This window comes from Tarenaya hassleriana, unplaced genomic scaffold (assembly GCF_000463585.1).
Source record: "Tarenaya hassleriana unplaced genomic scaffold, ASM46358v1 Cleome3, whole genome shotgun sequence".
Classification (NCBI taxonomy): Eukaryota; Viridiplantae; Streptophyta; class Magnoliopsida; order Brassicales; family Cleomaceae; genus Tarenaya; species Tarenaya hassleriana.
In genome coordinates this window covers 6,725,204-6,747,032 of record NW_010966177.1, presented here as the reverse complement: position 1 = coordinate 6,747,032, position 21,829 = coordinate 6,725,204, and the positions used below count along the sequence as shown (strand labels likewise).

Genomic DNA, 21,829 nt, shown 5'->3' with positions numbered 1-21,829 from the left:
ATAATTTTATTATCAATTTTATTTATTTTCAAAAATAATTTTAATACTAAAAATATTTTAAAAATATTTATTGGTAAAACCAAATAATATCAAACATAATATATACCAAACAAAATTATTAATATATATTTTTTAATTTATGTATGTATATATGTATTATGTATATAAATATATGTATGTGTATATATGTATGTATGTGTGATATATATGTATGTATATATGTATATGTATATATATGTATGTGTATATATGTGTATGTATATATGTATATATGTGTGTATATATATATATGTATGTATGTGTGTATATATGTGTGTATATATGTATATATATGTATATATATATTTATATATATGTGTGTATATATATATATATGTATGTGTATATGTATATGTATGTATGTATACGTGTGTATAGATGTATGTATGTACATATGATTGTTTGTGTATATATATATATATATGTATGTTTGTATATATATATGTATATATGTGTATGTATATATATATGTATTATATGTATATGTATTTATATATTTCATATATATATACACATACGTAACTTCTTTATATATATAATATGATATGTATGTATATATGTATATTAATTAATATTAAGGTATTTTGATTATTTAACCAAAACGTTGCAAATCGCTATCGTAACGTAATTTTTTCCATTGGATTAGAATATTGTTGTTTTGTTGTGATCGTGGACGACTGCGATTTTAACAATCACTTTTTCAATCGCCTGTGATCGTTAGAAGTCGCAATCACTGAGATTGCGGACGACTGCGTTACTACCAGTCATCCCCTAGGAAAAGATGGCATGATTCATGAATAGAGAGCATCGCGACAATGGAAGATTGAGACAGCATTTTCAATGCATACGGCTTTTCACCTTTGGTAATATCCCGTTGAAGCCATTCCAATCCAATATGAATCCATGGAGAAATTACACACACGCAGAGAGTGGATACTTATGACATATCTACATTCATTGATACCGAATTTTGAAAATGAAATAACCCATATAGGTATAGCCAAATTCGGATATAGCATATTTTTATTACGTGATTTCGAATTAAAATATAAACATATTCGAATTTTCGGATCTTATGTTTGAAATAGATCACCGATAGAATAAAAGTTCATCTCTCATGATATGAGTTGAAATTCTAAATAAATCAATCAACAATGAATGCTTGACAAGCCTTTTAAACATTATTCATCGAGATAAAAAAAAACATGTTTTTAAAACACAAACATAAATAATAACAATAATAAGATCTAATACTGTTTTTGGATACTCAATCTACAAAAATAAATAAATAAATATATTATTATAGAAATAAAAACATGATATTTTTTTAAGAAAATAAATGGGCATTCTATTGAAATACCAATGAATGGCAAAGATCTTTTTAAAAAAACTGATAAGACTATGCATGCTCGCCACCTGTTGTTGCTGGCAGCATTTCTGGGCTTGTCTCTTCTAGTTTATGTAGAGATGTAACAATTACACAATCACAAACCATAATGCTTGTTTTTGTGTGTTAAAAAAATAAAACTAATTAATTTTGTTTTGAATATCCGATTATTTTGTATCAAGATATCGAAACTAATTTCGAAGTTCAAATTGTTAAAATAGAAAAATAAATATATGATTAGAGATAAATATAGATATGTTTAAAAATAATAATAGATATCAAATATTATATATGTTATTTATTTCCATTATATTTATTTTTTTTTATTTTTTTTTATTTTTTTTATTAATTTTTTTATAAATATATAAATTATTTAATTGTAATATAATAATAAAAATAAAAAATATAACAATAAACAATTTTACGCGTAAAAAAAATATCCAAATCATATATATCAACTATATGATTTAAAATATATATCATCTTTCTCATACCTGATATTCGAATTTGAAACGAAATAAATATTTTGTATCCCGTTTTATCGATTGAACTATTTAAATTTGAATTAAAAACTATTGTTTTTAATGATCATGGAAGAGTAATATATAACGAATTTTCTATAACCACGAATTATGCTATTTGCAATTTTAGGAAGTGTGCACTGAAATAAACTCTAATCTTATATAAGAATTCATAAATCGCAAGATAAAATTAAAACAAATGTTTAGACTTATACCAATAATTCATCCATCCTGTATATATATATATATATAAGTGCCAAAGACACTAATCATAAATCGGCATAAACTGTATATTCATATACTATGTGAAATCATACAAAATTGTGGACCGATCGTATTTCATATGAAAAAAAAAAGAGATGATAATGGATGGATCAAGAAATTAGATATGAGATGAGTAGAGAGACGACGTGGGGATGAGTAGAGACCATGTGGTGTGGTTTGGGGAACTTTCAGACAAAACAACTTTTGGGAAGATAAAATCGAAAACGTTATCCTAACAAATAATATCCTGTAAAGGATATACATCGAATTTAAATAATTTTCCAACGAAGATTCTCTCTCCTTTATTGATCGGTATACATATATACACATAGATATATATATAGATACACTGCCACGTGTTTCCCACTCATCTCTTCTCACACCTTCTCGCGGCCACTCGTCGCCGCTTCTCTGTCGTTTTCTGTGTTTAAGGTTTTTGATTTATTTCCATATTTCCTCTCCCTTTCGTTTATAGTCAAAAGACTGAAAGACCATCGCACAAAATTAATAAAACGGATCTCAATTTGCAGATACCGACCCTTTCGACCATTTTCAAGAACTTATCGCCGTTTATTTGTGATAGAAAACGTTGCCTTCTAGATCTTGATTTTAGGGTTTGCTTTATGTACGTTAACTTTTCTGTGTTTAAGGTTTTTGATTTTTTTGGTTGAATGCGAATATATATATATATATATACACACACAGTTAAGGGAATCAAAATCAATAATGACGTGGTTAGAAATTATTGCCATGAGATTAGAGATGACTTGTAATATCATGAGAGCGAAGAAAAAAACGTGTTCTCTATGAATTGCAGAATTCGTGCTTCTTACTTACAAAGGTTCATATAAAAATGATACAAGTTAAGAACAAAAAAAATGGTGGAAAATGTCTCTATAAATCAAATATTAGGAACAACTTTACATATATATATATACATCCAACCTCGATAGTTCAACCGATGAAACGGTAGCGCAAAACGTCTGTTTCGCCCCGAGTTCGAATTCCAGATTGAGGAGAGAACGTATAATTCAAATCACATGGCTGGTTTTCGACCCCGAGATTAGTCTGAATCTCGCCTCAGAAAACCCGGTTTTCCAAAAAAAAACTTTACATATATATATATATATCAAAATTTATAAAGGATAGGTAACCTTATACACTTTATATCAAATAAATCCGGCCATGATACTATTCAGTGCATATCTTTTGACTATAAATTGCAAGAGTTTGCAATAGGCGATATGTATTCTTTTATATCAAAATTTAGACCAATTTGAGTAATTAATAATAATGGTCATGTCCCCTTATTCCGCTCGCTAGTGTATGTTCATTTCAAAATAAGTAATAAAATAATAAAATATCGGAAATCCCCACTTTCTCAATAATTAAATTTGGATTTATCTATGGCGAGAGAGCTAATTAGTAATTTATTAAGCAATGCTAAATTACAACAACCGTAAATAAATTGATATCGAAATTCGATCTCTGGAAAATGTCATCATCGGAACATCATGCTTCCCACGTACCATTAGTTTTATTTATTTATTTATTTATTTTACTTTTTACTTTTATTGTTTTCCTTTATTTATTTGTCCTTTTTCCCTCAGTCGAATAAATATGGATCGTTGATTCGTGTCAGCCAATCGCGGTAAAGAGAGGCAAACGAACTGTAGGAAACTCGCAAGGAATATGCCGAACCACAAAATTATACCAAATTATAATTTTGTCGATTTCTAGAATTATTTTTTTTTAGAAATTTGAGACGTACAATGTACTATATATTAGAGCACTAGAGCATCAAGCAAGAGAATATGCTTATTAATATTGCCACACATAATATATAGAAGGATCTCTTAGTTTACTTTTGAATCATATTAATTGAAATATTTTTGATACTATATATTATCATTTTCATGTCGCAAATCACGTGAGCTTTCGCAGGCGTATAAAATTCTTTAATTTCTCTATAATTTTATTGAATAAGATATTTTCGTGTGTGTATATATATACGTAGCTAAGGTAATCGGGAACACATACATATGATGTAGACCATGCATATGATGTGGAGATCCCATAGATCTTATCTTTCATCTTGCTCTGCTTTGGTTTGAAAGTGTATAGTCACATGAAATAGTTAGAGTCCGAACTTAAACTTAAAATTTTAAAATCTCTACATTTAATTTTATTAAAAGCACATATATAATATAAATAGTCGTATTTTAAAAATAAATATTTAATACCTTAAAAGTTAATTATAGTTTTTTTTTATTAAAAAGGATATGCGATTAATATTTAGATGCGTATATTGAAATAAAAAGAGAATGATTTTCTAAAAACCGAGTTTTAAAGATTTATTTAGATTTATTTTTAGATGTATATAGAAAATCTAGATGACGATTATAATTTAAAAACTGCAAAATCTTAAACATTAGTTAGTATTTTTTTTTGTCATTTTCAAATTTATAACGGTAAAATATAATATTTTTAGTATTTTTAAACCTAAAATTTAAATATTTTTTAATGTTAAAATGTGAGTTAAAGAACTTCTAATAAATCTATTTTTTTTAAAAATATTGACTTTAATTTAAAATATGGTAAATAATACTATTAAATTCAATATTTTAATAATTTTTTTATTTAAAATCATCCGGAATAAAAAAAATAACAACAATAATCATATTCGAAGAAATATTATTTTTATATTTAATAAAAAATCCTCTTAAAAAATTTTAATGATAAATTTAACAATAAATTTATGTTAAAATAATTGAATTTAATATATACAATTCGGCATATATAAAAATATCAATTATGTAAAATATTTTAAAATAAGTATAACAAAATATTTTTTGTAAAATGGTAAGAGCCCATATATTTGTTGCTCGGAGATATTTTTGCAAAAATGCACAAGTTTAACTCCCACACTCTCAGAATAGTAATCAGTTACATTGGGATTTCACGATCAAGAAAAATAGCGAGATTATGCGTTTTAATAATAATAATAAGAATAACAACAATAATAATAAAACATATAATAATAATGCCCGGAAGGCGGCATAATACAATACATCATCATCATAAACAATGGTCCCATCTCTCTCTTGGGGTTTTTGTCATCTTCCACTGCCCATTCTCTTATTAAAATGCTCAACCAGGAACCTCCCGAACCACATGCATAGAGAGAGAGAGAGAGAGAGAGAGAGAGAGAGAGAGAGAGATGGTTGGGGAGAATAACAGAGAGGGATACTGCGTGAAGGAGAAGAAGAGATGCGTGGAGTGGGTGGAGAAGTACTTCGGGGACTGCCTGTGTACCCTAAACGACGACGTTTCCTTCTCCCTCGGCATCGTCAGCCTCGTCTGCTGGGCTGTCGCCGAGATCCCTCAGATCTTCACCAACTTCCGTACCAAATCCAGCCATGGCGTCTCCCTCTCCTTCCTCCTCGCCTGGGTCGCCGGGTCCGTACACACATACATAGTTGGCTGTATATATATATATGCTTTCCATGCTCTACAGTTGATGATGACTTATCGATTGGGTTGCAGTGATATATTCAATCTCATCGGTTGTCTTCTTGAGCCAGCAACTGTGAGTACTCATCTTATATATCATATACCCATCTATATGTATATGTATGTATGTATATATGTATATGTATATATACAATCGTATATCAAATGTTAATGATTCTCTTGTCGTTATTATTGCAGTTGCCAACTCAGTTCTACACCGCTCTTGTAAGTATCCTCGCAGTTGATGTTTCTTACATATGTCTTCCATCTCGAGCCTTCAACTCAAACCCAGAGATTCTGTGTCCTTTCCATAATTAGCCACCGCACCCGCATCTTTTAAAAATTATAATTATGTCCCCTAACTGTATCTTAGTTTCGATTTAGCCCCATAATTATGGAATTTTTGAAGATTTGACCCAAACCCACTACTTTGCTCTTGTTGCAGCTTTACACGGTGAGCACTGTGGTGTTGGTCCTACAAAGCATTTACTACGACCACATCTACCGACTTTGCAAACGCAGACGCACCAAAGTCCTGCCAAAGGTACAAAATACTATCAATTGATGTTTAATCGTTTGGTTAATTGGATTAAAAAAAATACATATATATATATAAGATACGATTACTGAATGTTGTTATACATTATTACGTTCAAAGGACGTCGGAGATGATGAGGATAAGCCATTGAAGCCGCAAAATACGACTGACGCCGGCATTCCCATACCAAGAGGATCTCACAAGGCCTCTCCTCGCACAGAATACTATTTCACGTACGTATACAAAAAAAATTATACGTATACTTCAGTATATATACAACGAAGTGTGATATTTCATATCCTCTGCACGTTTGTTTGTCGTTTTACAAGATAACGCAGAAGAAAATCATTGAACTTTTTTTTTGCAAGACATGCTTATATCGATAAGATCTATGCAATAACCAGCTTTGTATTATAATAACATTAAATTGTTATAAAGTATATATACAATAGTATTTTATGAATGTGTTTTTCTCTTGGCCTACCTTCTTGAAAGCAATCCTTGCAATAATAACATCTTTAGCGTATACACAGACATTAGGTTACAAAGCAAGTATAACCATATAACCATAACGTACGGTCGTGAACAGTTACAAGTTGTGTTTGGGACCAGGGTTTATAGATTCCTTGGTGGTGGTTCTATCTTGTACGAAAAAAAACAAATCCGCAAAAAAAAAAAACAATGGGATTACTCTTGAATATTTGATAATGACCGGTTTGGTGGAACTTTCAGATCGGCGAGATCGTTGGCCGGAAGTGGAACGCCGCCGTTCAGATCGTCGTACTTTCGGGCGGCGAAAAGTGGCCCTTCGGCTATGGCGATAGACAGTGGTTCATCTTCGGATGACGAAGAAGACACGGCTAGGAACACCATTAACGTTGTCACTACAAAGTCCATTACGCAGCCCCGACCAATCCCTAGACCGGTTTGTGTCCCCTAGAAACAATTTTTTATTTTTATTTTGTCCCCATTGGATACACCTTGAGATTATCCTAATGATTCGGGCGAGAAAAGGGATGATTAAAGTTGGGTATGCTCAACGATCTGGAAAAAAAATTATAAATGGGGGCAATATAGGAAATTGATTATAAAAATTTTAGGAGTAAATTTAAATTTATTATGAGGGCATATTAACATTTTTTTATGAAAAATTTATAAAAAAAAAAAAAAAAAGAATGGGGACAGAACACGAATTTGGTCCGCCCATGGGTACGTTTTGAATTTTATTTTATTTTTAACAGGCTGGTTATGGAACATTCTTGGCAGCCTCGGTTAACCTTCCGTTTCAGGCCAAGGGTTTGATGGATGCTTACACGACCACCTCGGCCAGACGGCTACTGCAAGTACGTAGATACCCGTTTCGCAAATTGACGTGTATGAATTTATCCGAAATTTTGTGTATATATATGTATGTATAACCATGGCTAGTAATGGTGCAGGAAAGGGTAATGGAGCATAGTGTGGTAGGACAGTGTTTGGGATGGTTGATGGCTGCTATTTACATGGGCGGCCGTATCCCTCAGATTTGGCTTAACGTAACAAAATTAAAAAAAAGCTCTATATATTTCCAAGTTTCGTTCCATGTTTTTTTTAATTATTCATTTAATCTTAATCTCTTACTAATAGTATTTTTTTTTGTGATTATGCTTACTAATCAGATCAAACGAGGAAGCGTCGAGGTAAACCCTAATCACTGCAAACTATACAAAAAAATATCATTTTAAAAAAAACTGTTTCATGCTCTTCGAAGATTTTAAAAAAAAAAAATTAACTCTTTGTTATATTTTTTTTTTAAAAAATGCAGGGATTGAATCCACTCATGTTCGTATTCGCTCTGATCGCAAATGTCACATACGTGGGCAGGTGGGATTTTATTATACACGTGGGCAGTATCATGAACATTCGCATATAAAATCGTATCATTTTATTTATTTTTATGGTTAATATAATCTTCAAATGTTTTTTTGGACGCAGTATTCTTGTCAGAACAACAAAGTGGGACAGCATAAAAGCCAATCTCCCATGGTTGCTGGATGCGGTTGTCTGCGTGGCACTTGATCTATTCGTATCCCTTTTTTTTTTTAACTATTTAATTTAATTTCTATTTCCATTACACAAAATTCATTACAGAATATTCAAATTCATCCTAAGAACGGACCAAAAATATAACCTTAACCCGAAATCCGCTGACAGATAATATTGCAGTACATTTACTACAGGCACTTGAGGAAGAAGGACCAGAGACTCGACCAAGACAACTATGGTGACTATGTGGAAGCAAGCAAAGAACCTCTGTCTTGAATCTATCTATATATGTATATATATATATATATATAATATTATCTTCAAAATTTTGCGCAAACTACCAAATCCTGAGAGCATTTGCTAATGAAATCTCTGTATTATGCGTAATTAGAGATGGTTTATTCGGATTTCGGTTCAATTATATTCGGATTCGATCATCTCAGTTTTAGAAAAAACATAATCGTTTATTTTTTTAAATGAATTCCATTTGTTCGGTTACGAACAGTTTTTTCGATTATTTTTTTATTTGATTCGGAACCGGAACCGGATTCAATTTTAGAGAAATCATAACTATTCAGTTTTATATCTAAATAACTTGGTTCGGTTACGATTATATGTTATTCGGTTTGAATCGGTTCGGTTATTAACCGAATGAATTTCACAATTGACTAAAAACACCTAGAAATCGTTTAGCAGCAAAGCAAAGCAAAGCGATTATTACGCGAATAAGCTAAAACCCTAGAAATCTACAATTCCAATTAGTGCTGTAAACACGGCCGCGTACCGAAATCACAGGGCTTAATCCGCCACGAAAACCCTAGATCTCTCAGTGAAAATGGAAACGAAAATCATCTACAATTTCTTCGTCGGAAAATCAAAATAAAATACTGCTGTAGCGCATCGAAATTGAACGAAAATCTGGATCAAACAATCAGAAAAAAAAAACAGAGAGAGATGAAAAATCACTGACCTATACGGTGGATTCGATCGATCGAACGCTGATAGCAGCGGTAAACCGCATCGAAGAACCCTAAATCTCAAGAAACTTCAAAGGAAACAAACAATGGAAGAAATCAAAAGTATCGAACTGTCGTTAAAGAAATCTGTCGCCTTTGAGCCCTGGTGAAAGTTGCAGTCTGTTTGTGACTGTCATCTGGTTTTCCTTTGAAAACAATTCTCTAGCCTTTAGTAATCTCCTCGATTTCCGTGAGGGACAATTACAAACTTTACAAAAATAAATAAATAAATTATTATAATGGGCTTTTCGTTATAATGGATCAAATTTTATAGGCTTTTAATTTATAAATGGACCAAAAATATGGGCTTAGTTTGTAAAAGGTCCAATAATATGGACTTTTAGTTGTAAAGACCCAAATATGGGCTCGTAGTTTATAAAAGCCCAATTTTATGAGATTTAGTTTGTAAAAAAGGTATAATAATACGGGCTTTTAGTTATAAAAGTCCAAAAAGGGCTTCTAGTTAATAAAAGGCTCAATGTTATGGGCTTTAGTTTGTAAAAGGTCCAATAATATGGGCTTTTAGTTATAAACACCAAAAAAATACTAAATAATATTAAGACTTTGATTTTTTTTCCCCGGCCAACCAGACTTCATAGATCACCGCTTTGACATGTACGGTGAAACTGGTTAATATGTCAGATTGTTTATCTGTTTTTTTTAAATTTATTTTGTTACTGCATTTGTATTTTACGTATAATAAGCCATGATTCACGTCTGGATCGGTCATTCACGATCACGGAAAAAGAAATTACAACGGACAACGGAAAAAAAATGGAAAGGAGAAAGCACTCTTACAGGATTGTTACAAAAGCCGCACCTACGCTAAACAAAAGAAAAAAGGTTACTACAATATCGAAATTTCAAAATTTTCAGTCAGACACCATTATCATGATCATGGTTTCGATCTGGTAATCAATAATCCATTAGATAAGACACCTAAAATTTGCGAGGAAACAGCTTCTTCAGTTCCTCGTACCTCCCGGCATCAAACTCAAAACGGTTCATAAGTTTCTTCTGCTTGGCTTCGAACCGGCTCTGGTAAAACCCTTCGAAGGAGGGCTCCTTCGAGGTCGTGAGGAAGAAGGCGTATCCCGCAATGAAGTAAGCCGACGTGACGTAGAAGCAGATCGGTTCCATTACGTCCCACGTGAGTTCCCAGAACGTGAGCCTCGTAAAACCTGCGGTCTGGACAATCAAGTAAACCAGACCAGACCAGAGCTCTCTCCGAGCCAATGCGTGGGCTTTCTTGTCGATCACGGCTTTCTTTCCTTCGAGATCCTCGAGCTCTTTTCTTCTGGGGTCATTCCGGTTGTGTAGACAAGGAAGAGGAAGCAGCCCTTCAATTGATTTCGTGACCTAAGCAGGACACAGAGAAAAGAACAAAAGAAAAAAACTTGTGTGTAAAACAAGACTCCCTCTTCCGGGCTTTATTTTTGGACAGAATTAGCACTCAAACACACAGAACACAGCTATGTTAACGATGGATTCTGGTCAGTGAATCAGCCCAATCCTCATGTCCAATGATCAAAGACCTACTTAAATGGCAAGACAGACTTCTTCCCCAAATTCATGGTTAGACTAGTTCACTAAGCTCAGCTACTACCAAGGAACCAATGCAGAGAACGACCAATCCCCTGAATAACCCGACCCAAAATCCCTTTCTGGCATTTTTGCCCAATGATCAGAGACACTGTTAGTTTGTGACCCATCATATAACCTAAAGATTTTCCAGCTCTCACTTATTGTAAATTTTCATATGGGTATAGGGATCAAATCATCAAGGGATGAAAAGGCAGTGTCAGCCTTTCCAACCCAAGGTTTTGAACGGATAAAAAAGCTGTAGTCTCCGTAGAAATCGATCTTCTTTATCACCATCTCAAACTGGGAGAATCTCCTACAGGTCTCTGGTAACAGAGGTTTCAATCTCCTGTTGAATTTGAATCACAAGAAAGAAATACACCCGTAAAAAACCGTATTAGTATTCGGTAGATTTCAGATCATAATCGAATCAAAGAAAACTTTCTGGTAACCTAGGTTTTTCAGAGAGTTTCCTCTCTCTCAACTCAAGGTCATAGACGTCGGTATAAACTAATGTATTAATCTGTATCCAATAGCTGCAGATTCAGAGATCACAGAGATAAACCACCAAATTGCAGATGAAGATTCCAAATGGTGAAAAAAAGGTCAGGAAAACGAGCAAACTACCTGATCAGGCCTGAGGCAGACCAACTGCCCCAAAACGATGACGTTTCCGGAATCGTCCAGGATCTTAGCGATCTGCGATCCATGATCAGGATCCGAACAAGCTTCTCCGCAGACGCCGACGAACTCCGCGTACGAAATCCAGCTTCTCCCGGTATCTGTCAGCCTCGATTTCACGGCCTCGATCTGCGCCGCTCTCAGCAGCTTCCTCGCATCCTCCACCGTCAGTCCTGCCGTTTCCTCCTCCTCCTCATCGAAAATCGCCACGGCGGATTTCATAGGCGGAGCAAGTCTATCCAACCGTATCCGTTCCCCGTGCAAATCCATCTCCCGGAGCTTATCCATGAGATTCCCTCCCATCGGAATTTTCAGAATCTCCGGCCGGATCATGGCGCTCTGGTGTAGAAACCTCCGGTTCACAAAGGCGTCTCCTGGCTCCGGAGCGATGTCGGCTTCGCTGGGATCTTTCGGAATCCGAGTCCTCACGGCCAACGTAGACGACGATATACGACAGTTCATGAGACTTTGCGACGTCATCTTCGAGATGTTGAAGAGACGCTGCATCAATGGCTTCCTCATCGCCATTGCCAGAAAATTCTTAGAGAAAATTTGAAGATTGAATATATAATATCGCAAAACACGCTTCGTTAACGACTGCGATATAATGGCTTATATAGCAGGATAGCTAGCCCTCAGAGGCGAGAAATTCAAAACGAGATTTTGATACAAACACGATAAATTCAACTGTATCCCGAATATTCGTTTTATGCAACTCTTTCTGCGCGGGAAATTAGGAGATATTGTTAATTCCAGACCGTACACGTGTTCTGATAGGTTAGGCGGATGGAATTCGGTGCCTCCGGAGCCGTCCGATCATATCATATGAAAACTATACCTATTTTTGTTAATCGATCTCGCTAATAAAATGGATATTTGAAGAGTTCTTCAACTACAGCCAGTTATTAAATGACACGTGGACAGTAAAACCGCCACCAGTTGCAAACTTCTCGGAGGGGACAAAGATGGGCCCACATTGTGGTCGATGGTGTAGGATAACTATATGATCCTATCACATAATCCCGACATAATATTATTATTCAATATAAAAATAGTCTTAAAAATTAGAAACAAATATTTTTTTTAATAAAAATCAAAATAAAATTTAAATAGAAATCAAATTGATTTAATTCAATACAAAAACGGAATAGTAATTTTTTTAAACAGTAAAAATCAAATCGAACTCTAAATGGCATTTAAACTGAAATTGGTTAGTGGAAAATTTATGTATCTAAAAAAATGAAAATATATACGAGGAACTCGTATAACAAACACTACTAGGGCTTACATATATCCGGCAAAGAGAAGATCGCATATTTTCTCATCGACGGTGACATTTTCCCGGAAACGGCAAGAAAAGACAAGACTCTTTTTCTCCTTTCTCAAAGACTCTGCTTCTTTCTGGAAATCATTTCCTCTTTCAAGACCAGACAACAGAACATTGTATGTCCCAAGTGACGGCCTGATCTCTCTCTGTCTCATCTCTCCATATATCTTCAACCCTTTCTTTGTACTCCCTGCAGAGATATACACACCGATCAACGCGGTGTAAGTGACGACGCCCTTCTCGTCCTCGGGAATTAGCTCGAAAACCCGTGAAGCTAAACGAGGTCTTCTGCAAAACCCGAGCCTGTGGATCAACATTGCTGCATTGTACAGACCGAGCGAGTATCCCGCTTTGACTATCTCTTGGACAGCTTCTACCACTTTGGTATGACCATCTCTTCTCATCAAGTTACCTATTAGCACAAGATACGCTGTCTTCTCGAGACGAATTCCCGTCTTGACGCTGTAATCAAAGGCCAATAACGCTCCTTCGGTTCTGCCATTGTTGCAGTTTGATTCTACAATGGCTGAAACGATCAAAGGCTCCAACTTTATGTTCTTATCCTTCATATCGTTCAGTAGAACATCAACTGCAACCAGGTTCTGCTTCTTCAAGAGAACAAACCCGATAATTCCGTTTTCTAAACTTACTGTATCTTCAGCTTCAACATCAACGCTCTCGTCCATGGCATCGGAGCTTACAGATTCAGCAGAGATATGGGGATTGACTTCTCTCAAAAGATCATCATTTTCACCTGCGGCTTTCAGAGCGTTCAAAGCCTCAAGAAACACGGGGTAACGAAGAACAAGACCGTTCTCTTTCATGTACAGAAGAATTTGATCAATCACAGATGTTTGCCCGGATTTACAGGCTCTCCCTATCAAAATGTTGCAGGCCGCTTTGTCTGGCTCCACACCAGTTTCTTGCATCTTGAAGAAAATGTCAAGGGCCTCCTCGCATTTTCCTGGGAATCAAAAGAAATAACCAATACAACATCATCATCATCATCATCATCATCATCATCATCCTGCAAACACGACATTTCAGGACCCAGAAAATAAAATCCAAGTTACAACCTTTAAATCATTGGATTTGATCTGGCTGCTGTTAAGGATGATTGCTTCTACTCCATTTGGGCATAAAGTTTTCATATTTTACTTTTCATCTCACATTGACCACGAACCTTCGATTAAACATTTCAACAAACACTTGGTGTGCTGGAAAATTTGCAGCGGGAAGGCAACTTACCAGTTCCGACAAGATACTCCATCAACACAGTGTAAGTATGGCAATTCGGAGAAATCCCCGACCGCAACATCTCTTTGTACACATTTGTCGCCTCTTTCACCTTCCCATGGGAGAAAAGTATCTTCATGTACGCAGTGTACGACACGACCGTTGGTCCGCACCCATTATCGCACATCTCCTTCCACAGTCTGATCGCATGGTCGACATCGCCGGAGTTAGAGACCCAGTGTATCAGCGATGTATACGTCACTGTATCGATCCTTATACCCTTCTCCTTCATCTGCTCGAACACGAAGAACATGGATTGGATCCGACCCGCTTCCCCGAATATATCGAGCATGGTGGTGTAAGTGAAATGGTCGTGCTTGAATCCTTTGAGATCGGAAGCCCAGTTGAAGAACAGCCAAGCCTTCTGCATCGGCGGATGGGTTTTCAGAACCTGGTTGATGATGTGAGAATCCCATCTGATGCGGAGATTTCGGAGCTGTTCTTGAGCGGATTCCCAAGTAGAGTACTTGAGGAACTTGTAGATGTTGGATACGACGTCTCTGGTGTAGATCCTCTGTTCTGGGAACTGGGTTTTGTCTGGTTGCCGTCTCTGGGAGAATCGTGTGTTGGGGGTTTTGGGTTTTGGTCGGGCTGGAGAGTGAAGATGATAAACAGAGCTCCGGCAATGGCGGATTGCGATTCCGGCGTTTCGAAGGAAGGCAGAGGAACGCATGGGTTCACAGGTAAATCATCAATCGTCCATGAAAACCGTAAGTATTTATAGCTTCGAGGGTTCAAAAAGGATCATTTTTTTCCATGCCCTTTGCACAGAGAGACTTCCGCCATAGCAACACAGAAACCATACTTATATCTTTAATAAACCTTTTACAAAAGCCTCTTCTTAAGAAATAACTCAAGGAGATCCGTAGCAGTTTCTTTGAATCAGACAAAGTACGAGGAAACCAGTCTTCCATCGTCTCCAGGCATATAGCTTTTACACCACCATCGTCAAGACATCATCTCCATCCTGATCACCACATGAATTCAAGGACAAGATCAATCAAAACCATTGTTTTTAATCTTTGAACAAGATGATCACGTTCTGATTTCTCAGGTGACAGCATTTCAAAAATCTCTGAAGCAATCCTTGCATACGGCATGAACATTGAAGCTAAACCTCGAGACTTGTTTTAGGTCTAGCCATTCGAATCCCGACCAGATGATGCAGACTATTTAAAGAGATCGGTATTTAGGACATCAGAGAGGAAAATCTAGGATTCAGGACAGCGATCGAAAGGGTCAAAAGCTAAAGATTCTCTGAAACAGAGGAGAAGAGAAGAAAGATTCGATTTTGCTCCCTTTAACTTATGTGAGCAGACAATAATCAAGATGTCTCAGCCTGAATGGGCCAATCCCCTACTCCATTGTCGATGCGTCGAAGATCCCAGGATCAGATTGTGTTGCGCACGTGACATACATAGAGCCCATCATTATAGAGATGATTCGTCTTCAACCTCAAGATCTGCAAATAAGGAGGTGCTCTGCCACTGTGAGAGAACATATCAGTCGGATTTTTCAGCATGGATCTCATCCGATACAAAACCCATTATACGAATTTATATAGATCAACAATATGATTATGGAAGTACAATTCCAGGAATCTACTCTCTGTTATTTCTGTCCAAGAATTATTGCATTAGGAAGTCGAATACATCCTTTTTTTCCCCTGTTGTCATCATACTTGATGTGCCTCTCAACACTGTTCGGGCACATCTATATATATATATATCCCAGATGGATTATTCGGGAATAAAACTCAGAGAAACCCCCCTATATATATATATATATTATCATGATGCCGACCACATCAATCGAACATCAGTTCTGTCTGTTGGCAATGTAGTTGGCCAGAGCCACTAGAGGCGCCACTTTGTCGGAATGGAACCCTTGAAGCTGTTCTTGAGCTTCTCTGTTCAATTTCTCAGCGAATTCCTTCGATTTCTCCAGACCAATCAGCTTCGGGTACGTCAGCTTGTCGGCGATCAGATCTTTTCCCGCGGTTTTTCCCAGTTCCAGCGACGATTTCGTCACGTCGAGGATGTCGTCCACGACCTGGAACAGAAGCCCGATGCATCTGGCGAACTTTCTCAGCTTCTCGATCTCTTCGTCCGATCCTCCGCCCATTATCGCCCCGAGAACCACCGAGGCTTCGAGCAAAGCCGCTGTCTTGTGGACATGGATGAACTCCAGAAGCTCCAATCCGACGTCGTCTTGCTTCAACCCTTCACTGCTTATGTCCACCACTTGACCCGCGACTAGCCCTTCAGCCCCAATCGACCTCGCCAGCTCCCCAACGGCCCGAACCATCCTCGCCGGCGAAACCCCCTCCGTCGTCGCCGCCATGTGCTCGAACGCGAAGGCTAAGAGCGCGTCTCCAGCCAAAACGGCGACGTCCTCGCCGAAGACCTTGTGGTTGGTGGGCTTGCCGCGGCGGAGGTCATCGTTATCCATGCAGGGGAGATCGTCGTGGATGAGGGACATGGTGTGAATCATCTCGACGGCGCACGCGGCGGGCATGGCGGCGGACTCCTCGCCACCGACTAGCTCCGCCGCAGCGAGACAGAGCGCCGGCCTCACCCTCTTGCCGCCGGCGAGAAGAGAGTAACGCATCGCCTCGTGGATCTTGGTGGGTTCGCGAAGAGGGACAGCTAGGTCGAGAGCCCTGTTCACCGATTCGGCCTTACCGATCATGTAGGACTTGAAATCGAAGGCCAATTTCCGGTTATCTTCTTCCTCCCGGAGAGTGCTGTCTTTTCTGATGACGACGGAGGAGACGACGGTCAAAACGCTGCGCTTCAACCCGATGACGACGGAGAGGCTCTTGAGAGAGGATCCAGACCCGAACCCAGATCCGGATCCGGGTATGGATCTGGGTCGTCTTCTCGCTCGGCTGATAAAAGAGGAAGAGCAAGGGTGAACCCACGAATTCAGATTCACAGAAGCCATGGCCGATCCTTGAATTTTGCTCGTCTTTCCCCTGTCCCTGGAAAGTTTTTTTTTCCTCGCCTTAAACGACACAAAAATGTCTGAATCTGAAGAAAATAAATTTAATTGGCAGAGGAAAATGGAGGCAGAGGGAAAGAAGAAATAGGTAGGCCATTGAAGTGGATGTGGAACAGATAGGGTTTTTGGACGGAATGGGCCGAGTGGTGGAGATGATGGTCTTGTCTTCTACACAATATTTATAAGTAGATATAACTATTATTTTTTAATTCCATGAAAAATAATTTTGATTAACCGTATCAAAATATAAGCATTGGATACTAATTATGTATAAAAGACAAAATTAAAATAATCCCAAGTAATTGTAAGATCTTTTATATATAAAAAATACAGTGATTAAGAAGAGGGTGATACGTGTTTTTTTAATTTAAAAATATAAAAAATCTCAATTTGTCCATAGAAATAATAATTTCGTAACTAAAAAGTAGGGGGAAGTTATGGAGATTAATGGCCAGAATCAAATGTCCTTCGATATGCATTTAACCACAGAGTCTGAGGAGTCAGAGAAGATGAACTGAACATCTTTGACATTATATAAATCATGTGTAGATTTTTTTTTGCCAAAATATGTGTTTGATTTCTCTTTGAGCGTGAAACATTAAAAGTCTTTTTTTTTTTTTTGTTACGTCAAGGTCGTGACTATTAGAGAATGTAAACTTCCATACTTGTAGATTTTTTAGAAACTCTATTTTTTTTCTCTTCCGGACAATACATGAGACACCAGGTTAGTAACAAAAAGCTATCAAAATTATACAGTTCTCTGACTTGCTCTGCTATAACCGGCAAATAAGAGCATGCAGCTCTCGACAAGATGAACTGTGATTCCAATTTAGAGTACTAGAGTTGATTCATTTATTTTTTGGTTTAATTGTGTACATGTTGTATTTTATTGCCCACATGTAAGTTTGTTAGATTTCATGTTATTTGGCATATAACCATGATTTCATATTCTTCAACTTGATTTTTCAGAAAGAAAAGAAAACAACAGAAATCAAGAATTAAATCCAAAACATGTTTTCTCTGGAGAAGATCGGACAAGCAGTAAGACAACGAGATTGATATCTTCCCCGTCAAAAGAAAATCAGAAATTCTAGGTAAATGGGATTACCATCAAAGACTCTTTATTGATATATATATATATATATAAGTACATTCCTCTTAAGATAGTGACATGTGTTATGTTTTTTTAATTTTTTATATACTAATACTAATAATTAAGGTCTAAATTATATTTAAAGCTTTGTATTTTTTTAAATCAAATTATAATTGATTCATAGCACGCCATAGATTTAAATTATATCTGAATTTTTTTATTTATTTTCTTTGAATTTTTTTCTTTTTCTGTTCTCACTGACTTTTTCGTGAGATTCATAAATTAAAGCACTCCTTCTTGATTTAGTGAAGATACAGGGGCCGACTGGTTGCACCGCCGCCACCCGCAAACGGAGCGATTGCGATTTCTGGCGGTTGCGGGCGATTGAAAAACTGACTGGTTGAACCGCAACCAACCGCAACCGTAACCAAACTTGTGTTTTCTAATCGCAGCTTCCAACTTGCGTTTTGATAGCGGTTTCCGGCGTTTTGATAAAAAAAACTAAAATATTTTTATTAGAAATTATATAAAACATTAATATATATATTGGTGATGATTTTGTTTAGTGTTATGATTTGATATTATTTTTTAGTATTATATTTTAATAAAAAAAATACAATAGTATAATTTTTAGGTTTAATAATGATTATTTTTAATAATTTTTATAATAAAATTATTTTTTTACTTGAAAATAAATTAAATTGATAATATTTTTATTTTAAATTTATTATTTAATTATTATAAATTTAGTAAATAAAATTATACGAAAAATTTAATTAAAACTATTATAAAAAATTATTTTTAAATAATATTTTTTTGACAATTTATATCAAAACGCAACCGCAACCGTAATGAATCATTCACTTCTAACTGCACCCACCCGCAATCGGTACTAACAACAACTTCTCAACCAGTCAATACTAATCATTTATAATCGCTATCAAACGTTTTGAAAACACTGTCACCCGCAACCGCAACCGCTGCGGTACAACCAGTCGAACCCACAATGCTTTTGGATATTTTGAATTTTTTTTTATAGTTGATGGGTAAAATGTCCGTCCACAAAGACGAAGAGATGGTGGAAGAAAAATGGCGAATTTGAGAAAGAAGTCAAGAGATATATTAATGTCGGAGAAGTTTGACGGAACCTTTCAAATACTGTCGAAAAGTACAAGGTGAGATATAAATATTGTATAATAATTTTTTTTTTGGTATTTCTGCTCTCTGAAGATAGAAAATTATATGTGATAATTAAGATGAACTAAAACGTTTTGCCTGCAAATGATTATCCGATAGGGTGGCAATTTAGGTTTTCAATTCCGGTCCAGTTTGATTTTATTTGGATTGGTTCTATCAATTTTAAAAATTTTATATCAATTGTGTTTATTTAAAATTTCAATGATAAAAATATTTTTATTAAATATTTATCATTTTCTTTTGTTATTTTTATATTTTATTTTATTCAATTTTAGTCATGTAAGTATTAGATTTGGTTTATGAATTTGAAAACCGTGTGAAGCCAAGTGCTATAACAACAAAAGCTTTTTGTGTTTAACTATCTTATAAGTAAGTACGTATATATGTATCTATATAGATGCATCCATATGGTTGTACTTGTATATATAGGTCTATGGACATCATGTGATAAAGATGAATTTATAACGTCATTATGTATGGGATAAACATTTGGGTTATAATGGGTTTAAAGAAATAAATTTGATGTCGGTATTATCTCTTTTTCAAGGGATTTTTCTTCTTTTTCCGTTCTTATCCTATTTTTATTATCTTTAATATATTCATTCATTGTATATACTATTTTATACTTTTTGCATTTTAACATATAGTTTATTGTAGTAATTTCAAAAAAATATTTTTCAAATAAGATTTTACTGTCTTTTTTTTAATAAAAAGATATATCTAAAACTAAACATGTCAAAAAAATTATTAATTGTCGACTCTTTTAATGCGTTAATATGTTGATGTTCTAATATGGTGTTTAATTTAATACCGAATTCAATTAAACATTTTATCCTGATGTAGATATTTTATAATTCTGTATAATACTAATTTTAAGGAAAATTATAATATAATATTTTCATGTCAGACAATTTCATGTTAATAGAATTTTCCATAAAAATACTATTTCTATATCCGATTTTTTCTCTCTTATTTTTGTTATATTACATAATTATGCATTATTTATTAGTATAAGTATAGTTTATTTGAATCTAGAATTTATTTGTAATATATGCTTTATCATGAAAATAATTATTAAAAATATAAAAAAAAATCAAGTCAAGTGGTGATCGTTTTTGTTTGTGAATTGCAAATCCCTAAATATCAATTAAGATAAACTAATCTATGTATATATATGTGTTATGTCTGTAAAACCTGTAAAGGAACACAATCAAATACGAATGCTTCATACGAATCATACGCATTAAGATTAGATATCTTATAAAAGATCTATAATCATTTACATTTGCCAAAATTCCTTAATTAATCCGTCAAACCCCAGATCCAATAATCAAAATCTCAACAAAAGAACTCTAAATCGAATTCGTATAGACCTCATCACGCAAAAGAGATTGAATCAGGAAGGAGAGAAACAAAATGAAAGTTGAACCCCTCCTAGATAAAAACCAAAAGGAAAGAGAAGGGAGATTGAAAAGAAGATTATTTAGCTGATAGCAACACTGAAAGATAAGAAAACTGAAAACGAAAGCAAAAATGAAGAAGACGTCCACGACTTCATGTTGTCTGGGTAAAGGTTCGCAGAGGGAGAGTGATTAATGGGTGAAATATTTTTTATTATTATTTATAATCAATCAAATAATTCGTTAATTAGGATGGCTCTTTTAGAAGAAGAATATTTCCAAATATTTTGTGTGATGACTAAACATGGAAAATATGTGGTTTTATATATATATATATTATTTCTTAGTCGAATTATGTGATTAAGGAATAGGTAAACACATCTATATATGGGTAAGTTCTTTGATTAACATAAGTTATTGAAATGTAATCTTTCAACGCATCTTATATATATAGTTCGTTTCATGGCAAAATGTACGTATTTATTTTTTTTAAAATTAAATCATTTGCTATTCCAATAGATAAAATCATAATTGAAAGAATTTAATGCAAAAAAGGATTTTTATTTATCAATTATGACTACTTGATATCTAAACGGGTGTATTGTGAATTTTTAATCAATATAAAAGAAAAGTTATGTTTTTTTATAACTAGAAGATTCACGGGGCTTCCGGCCTACTTAATCCCCGTTGCCCGGAATCAGTGTTTAGTCACGTCATAAAAAACGTTATATTATAAATTTATTTTAATTAATTTCCCAATATTTTACAAAACAAATATATGATATAGCTAATTATATTATATTCATCATAAGTTATATTTTTTTCTTATATAAGAAAATCTATTATTTAGAATATACTTAATACAGTCGATGCATGCGGGTTAATATATTTTCTACTATATTAAAATTGTATATTATAACCCGTAAAAATCTAAACACAAAAATTATT

At 34.8% G+C, this 21,829-nt stretch overlaps 4 protein-coding genes and 1 long non-coding RNA gene across 5 annotated transcripts; 2 read left to right on the top strand and 3 right to left on the bottom strand.

The window, feature by feature from the left end:
- Positions 1 to 5,386: 5,386 nt before the first annotated feature.
- LOC104819812 (probable vacuolar amino acid transporter YPQ1) lies at positions 5,387 to 8,724 on the top strand. The gene is made up of 12 exons (XM_010550069.2): positions 5,387 to 5,670; positions 5,758 to 5,800; positions 5,923 to 5,949; positions 6,170 to 6,268; positions 6,383 to 6,495; positions 6,995 to 7,187; positions 7,504 to 7,605; positions 7,702 to 7,797; positions 7,921 to 7,941; positions 8,067 to 8,125; positions 8,237 to 8,327; positions 8,456 to 8,724. Exons 1-12 carry the CDS (start codon positions 5,432 to 5,434, stop codon positions 8,561 to 8,563), a joined length of 1,191 nt encoding a protein of 396 aa, XP_010548371.1. The 5' UTR covers positions 5,387 to 5,431; the 3' UTR covers positions 8,564 to 8,724.
- Positions 8,725 to 10,010: 1,286 nt separating this feature from the next.
- LOC104819811 (calcium uniporter protein 2, mitochondrial-like) lies at positions 10,011 to 12,159 on the bottom strand. Its single transcript, XM_010550067.2, has 2 exons — positions 11,512 to 12,159; positions 10,011 to 10,662 (listed from the first exon to the last, which is right to left on the bottom strand). The coding sequence occupies exons 1-2, from the start codon at positions 12,091 to 12,093 to the stop codon at positions 10,243 to 10,245; spliced, it is 1,002 nt and encodes a 333-aa protein (XP_010548369.1). The 5' UTR covers positions 12,094 to 12,159; the 3' UTR covers positions 10,011 to 10,242.
- A 579-nt stretch (positions 12,160 to 12,738) lies between these two features.
- Positions 12,739 to 15,622, bottom strand: LOC104819810 (pentatricopeptide repeat-containing protein At2g01390). The gene is made up of 2 exons (XM_010550066.2): positions 14,141 to 15,622; positions 12,739 to 13,856 (listed from the first exon to the last, which is right to left on the bottom strand). Exons 1-2 carry the CDS (start codon positions 14,859 to 14,861, stop codon positions 12,850 to 12,852), a joined length of 1,728 nt encoding a protein of 575 aa, XP_010548368.1. The 5' UTR covers positions 14,862 to 15,622; the 3' UTR covers positions 12,739 to 12,849.
- Positions 15,623 to 15,779: 157 nt separating this feature from the next.
- Positions 15,780 to 17,343, bottom strand: LOC104819809 (heterodimeric geranylgeranyl pyrophosphate synthase large subunit 1, chloroplastic-like). The gene has a single exon (XM_010550065.2). The coding sequence runs from the start codon at positions 17,132 to 17,134 to the stop codon at positions 16,007 to 16,009; it is 1,128 nt and encodes a 375-aa protein (XP_010548367.1). The 5' UTR covers positions 17,135 to 17,343; the 3' UTR covers positions 15,780 to 16,006.
- Positions 17,344 to 17,810: 467 nt separating this feature from the next.
- LOC104819808 lies at positions 17,811 to 18,696 on the top strand. The gene is made up of 3 exons (XR_772873.1): positions 17,811 to 17,915; positions 18,161 to 18,285; positions 18,591 to 18,696. It is a non-coding gene; the product is annotated as an uncharacterized LOC104819808 (long non-coding RNA).
- The last annotated feature ends 3,133 nt before the right edge of the window (positions 18,697 to 21,829 follow it).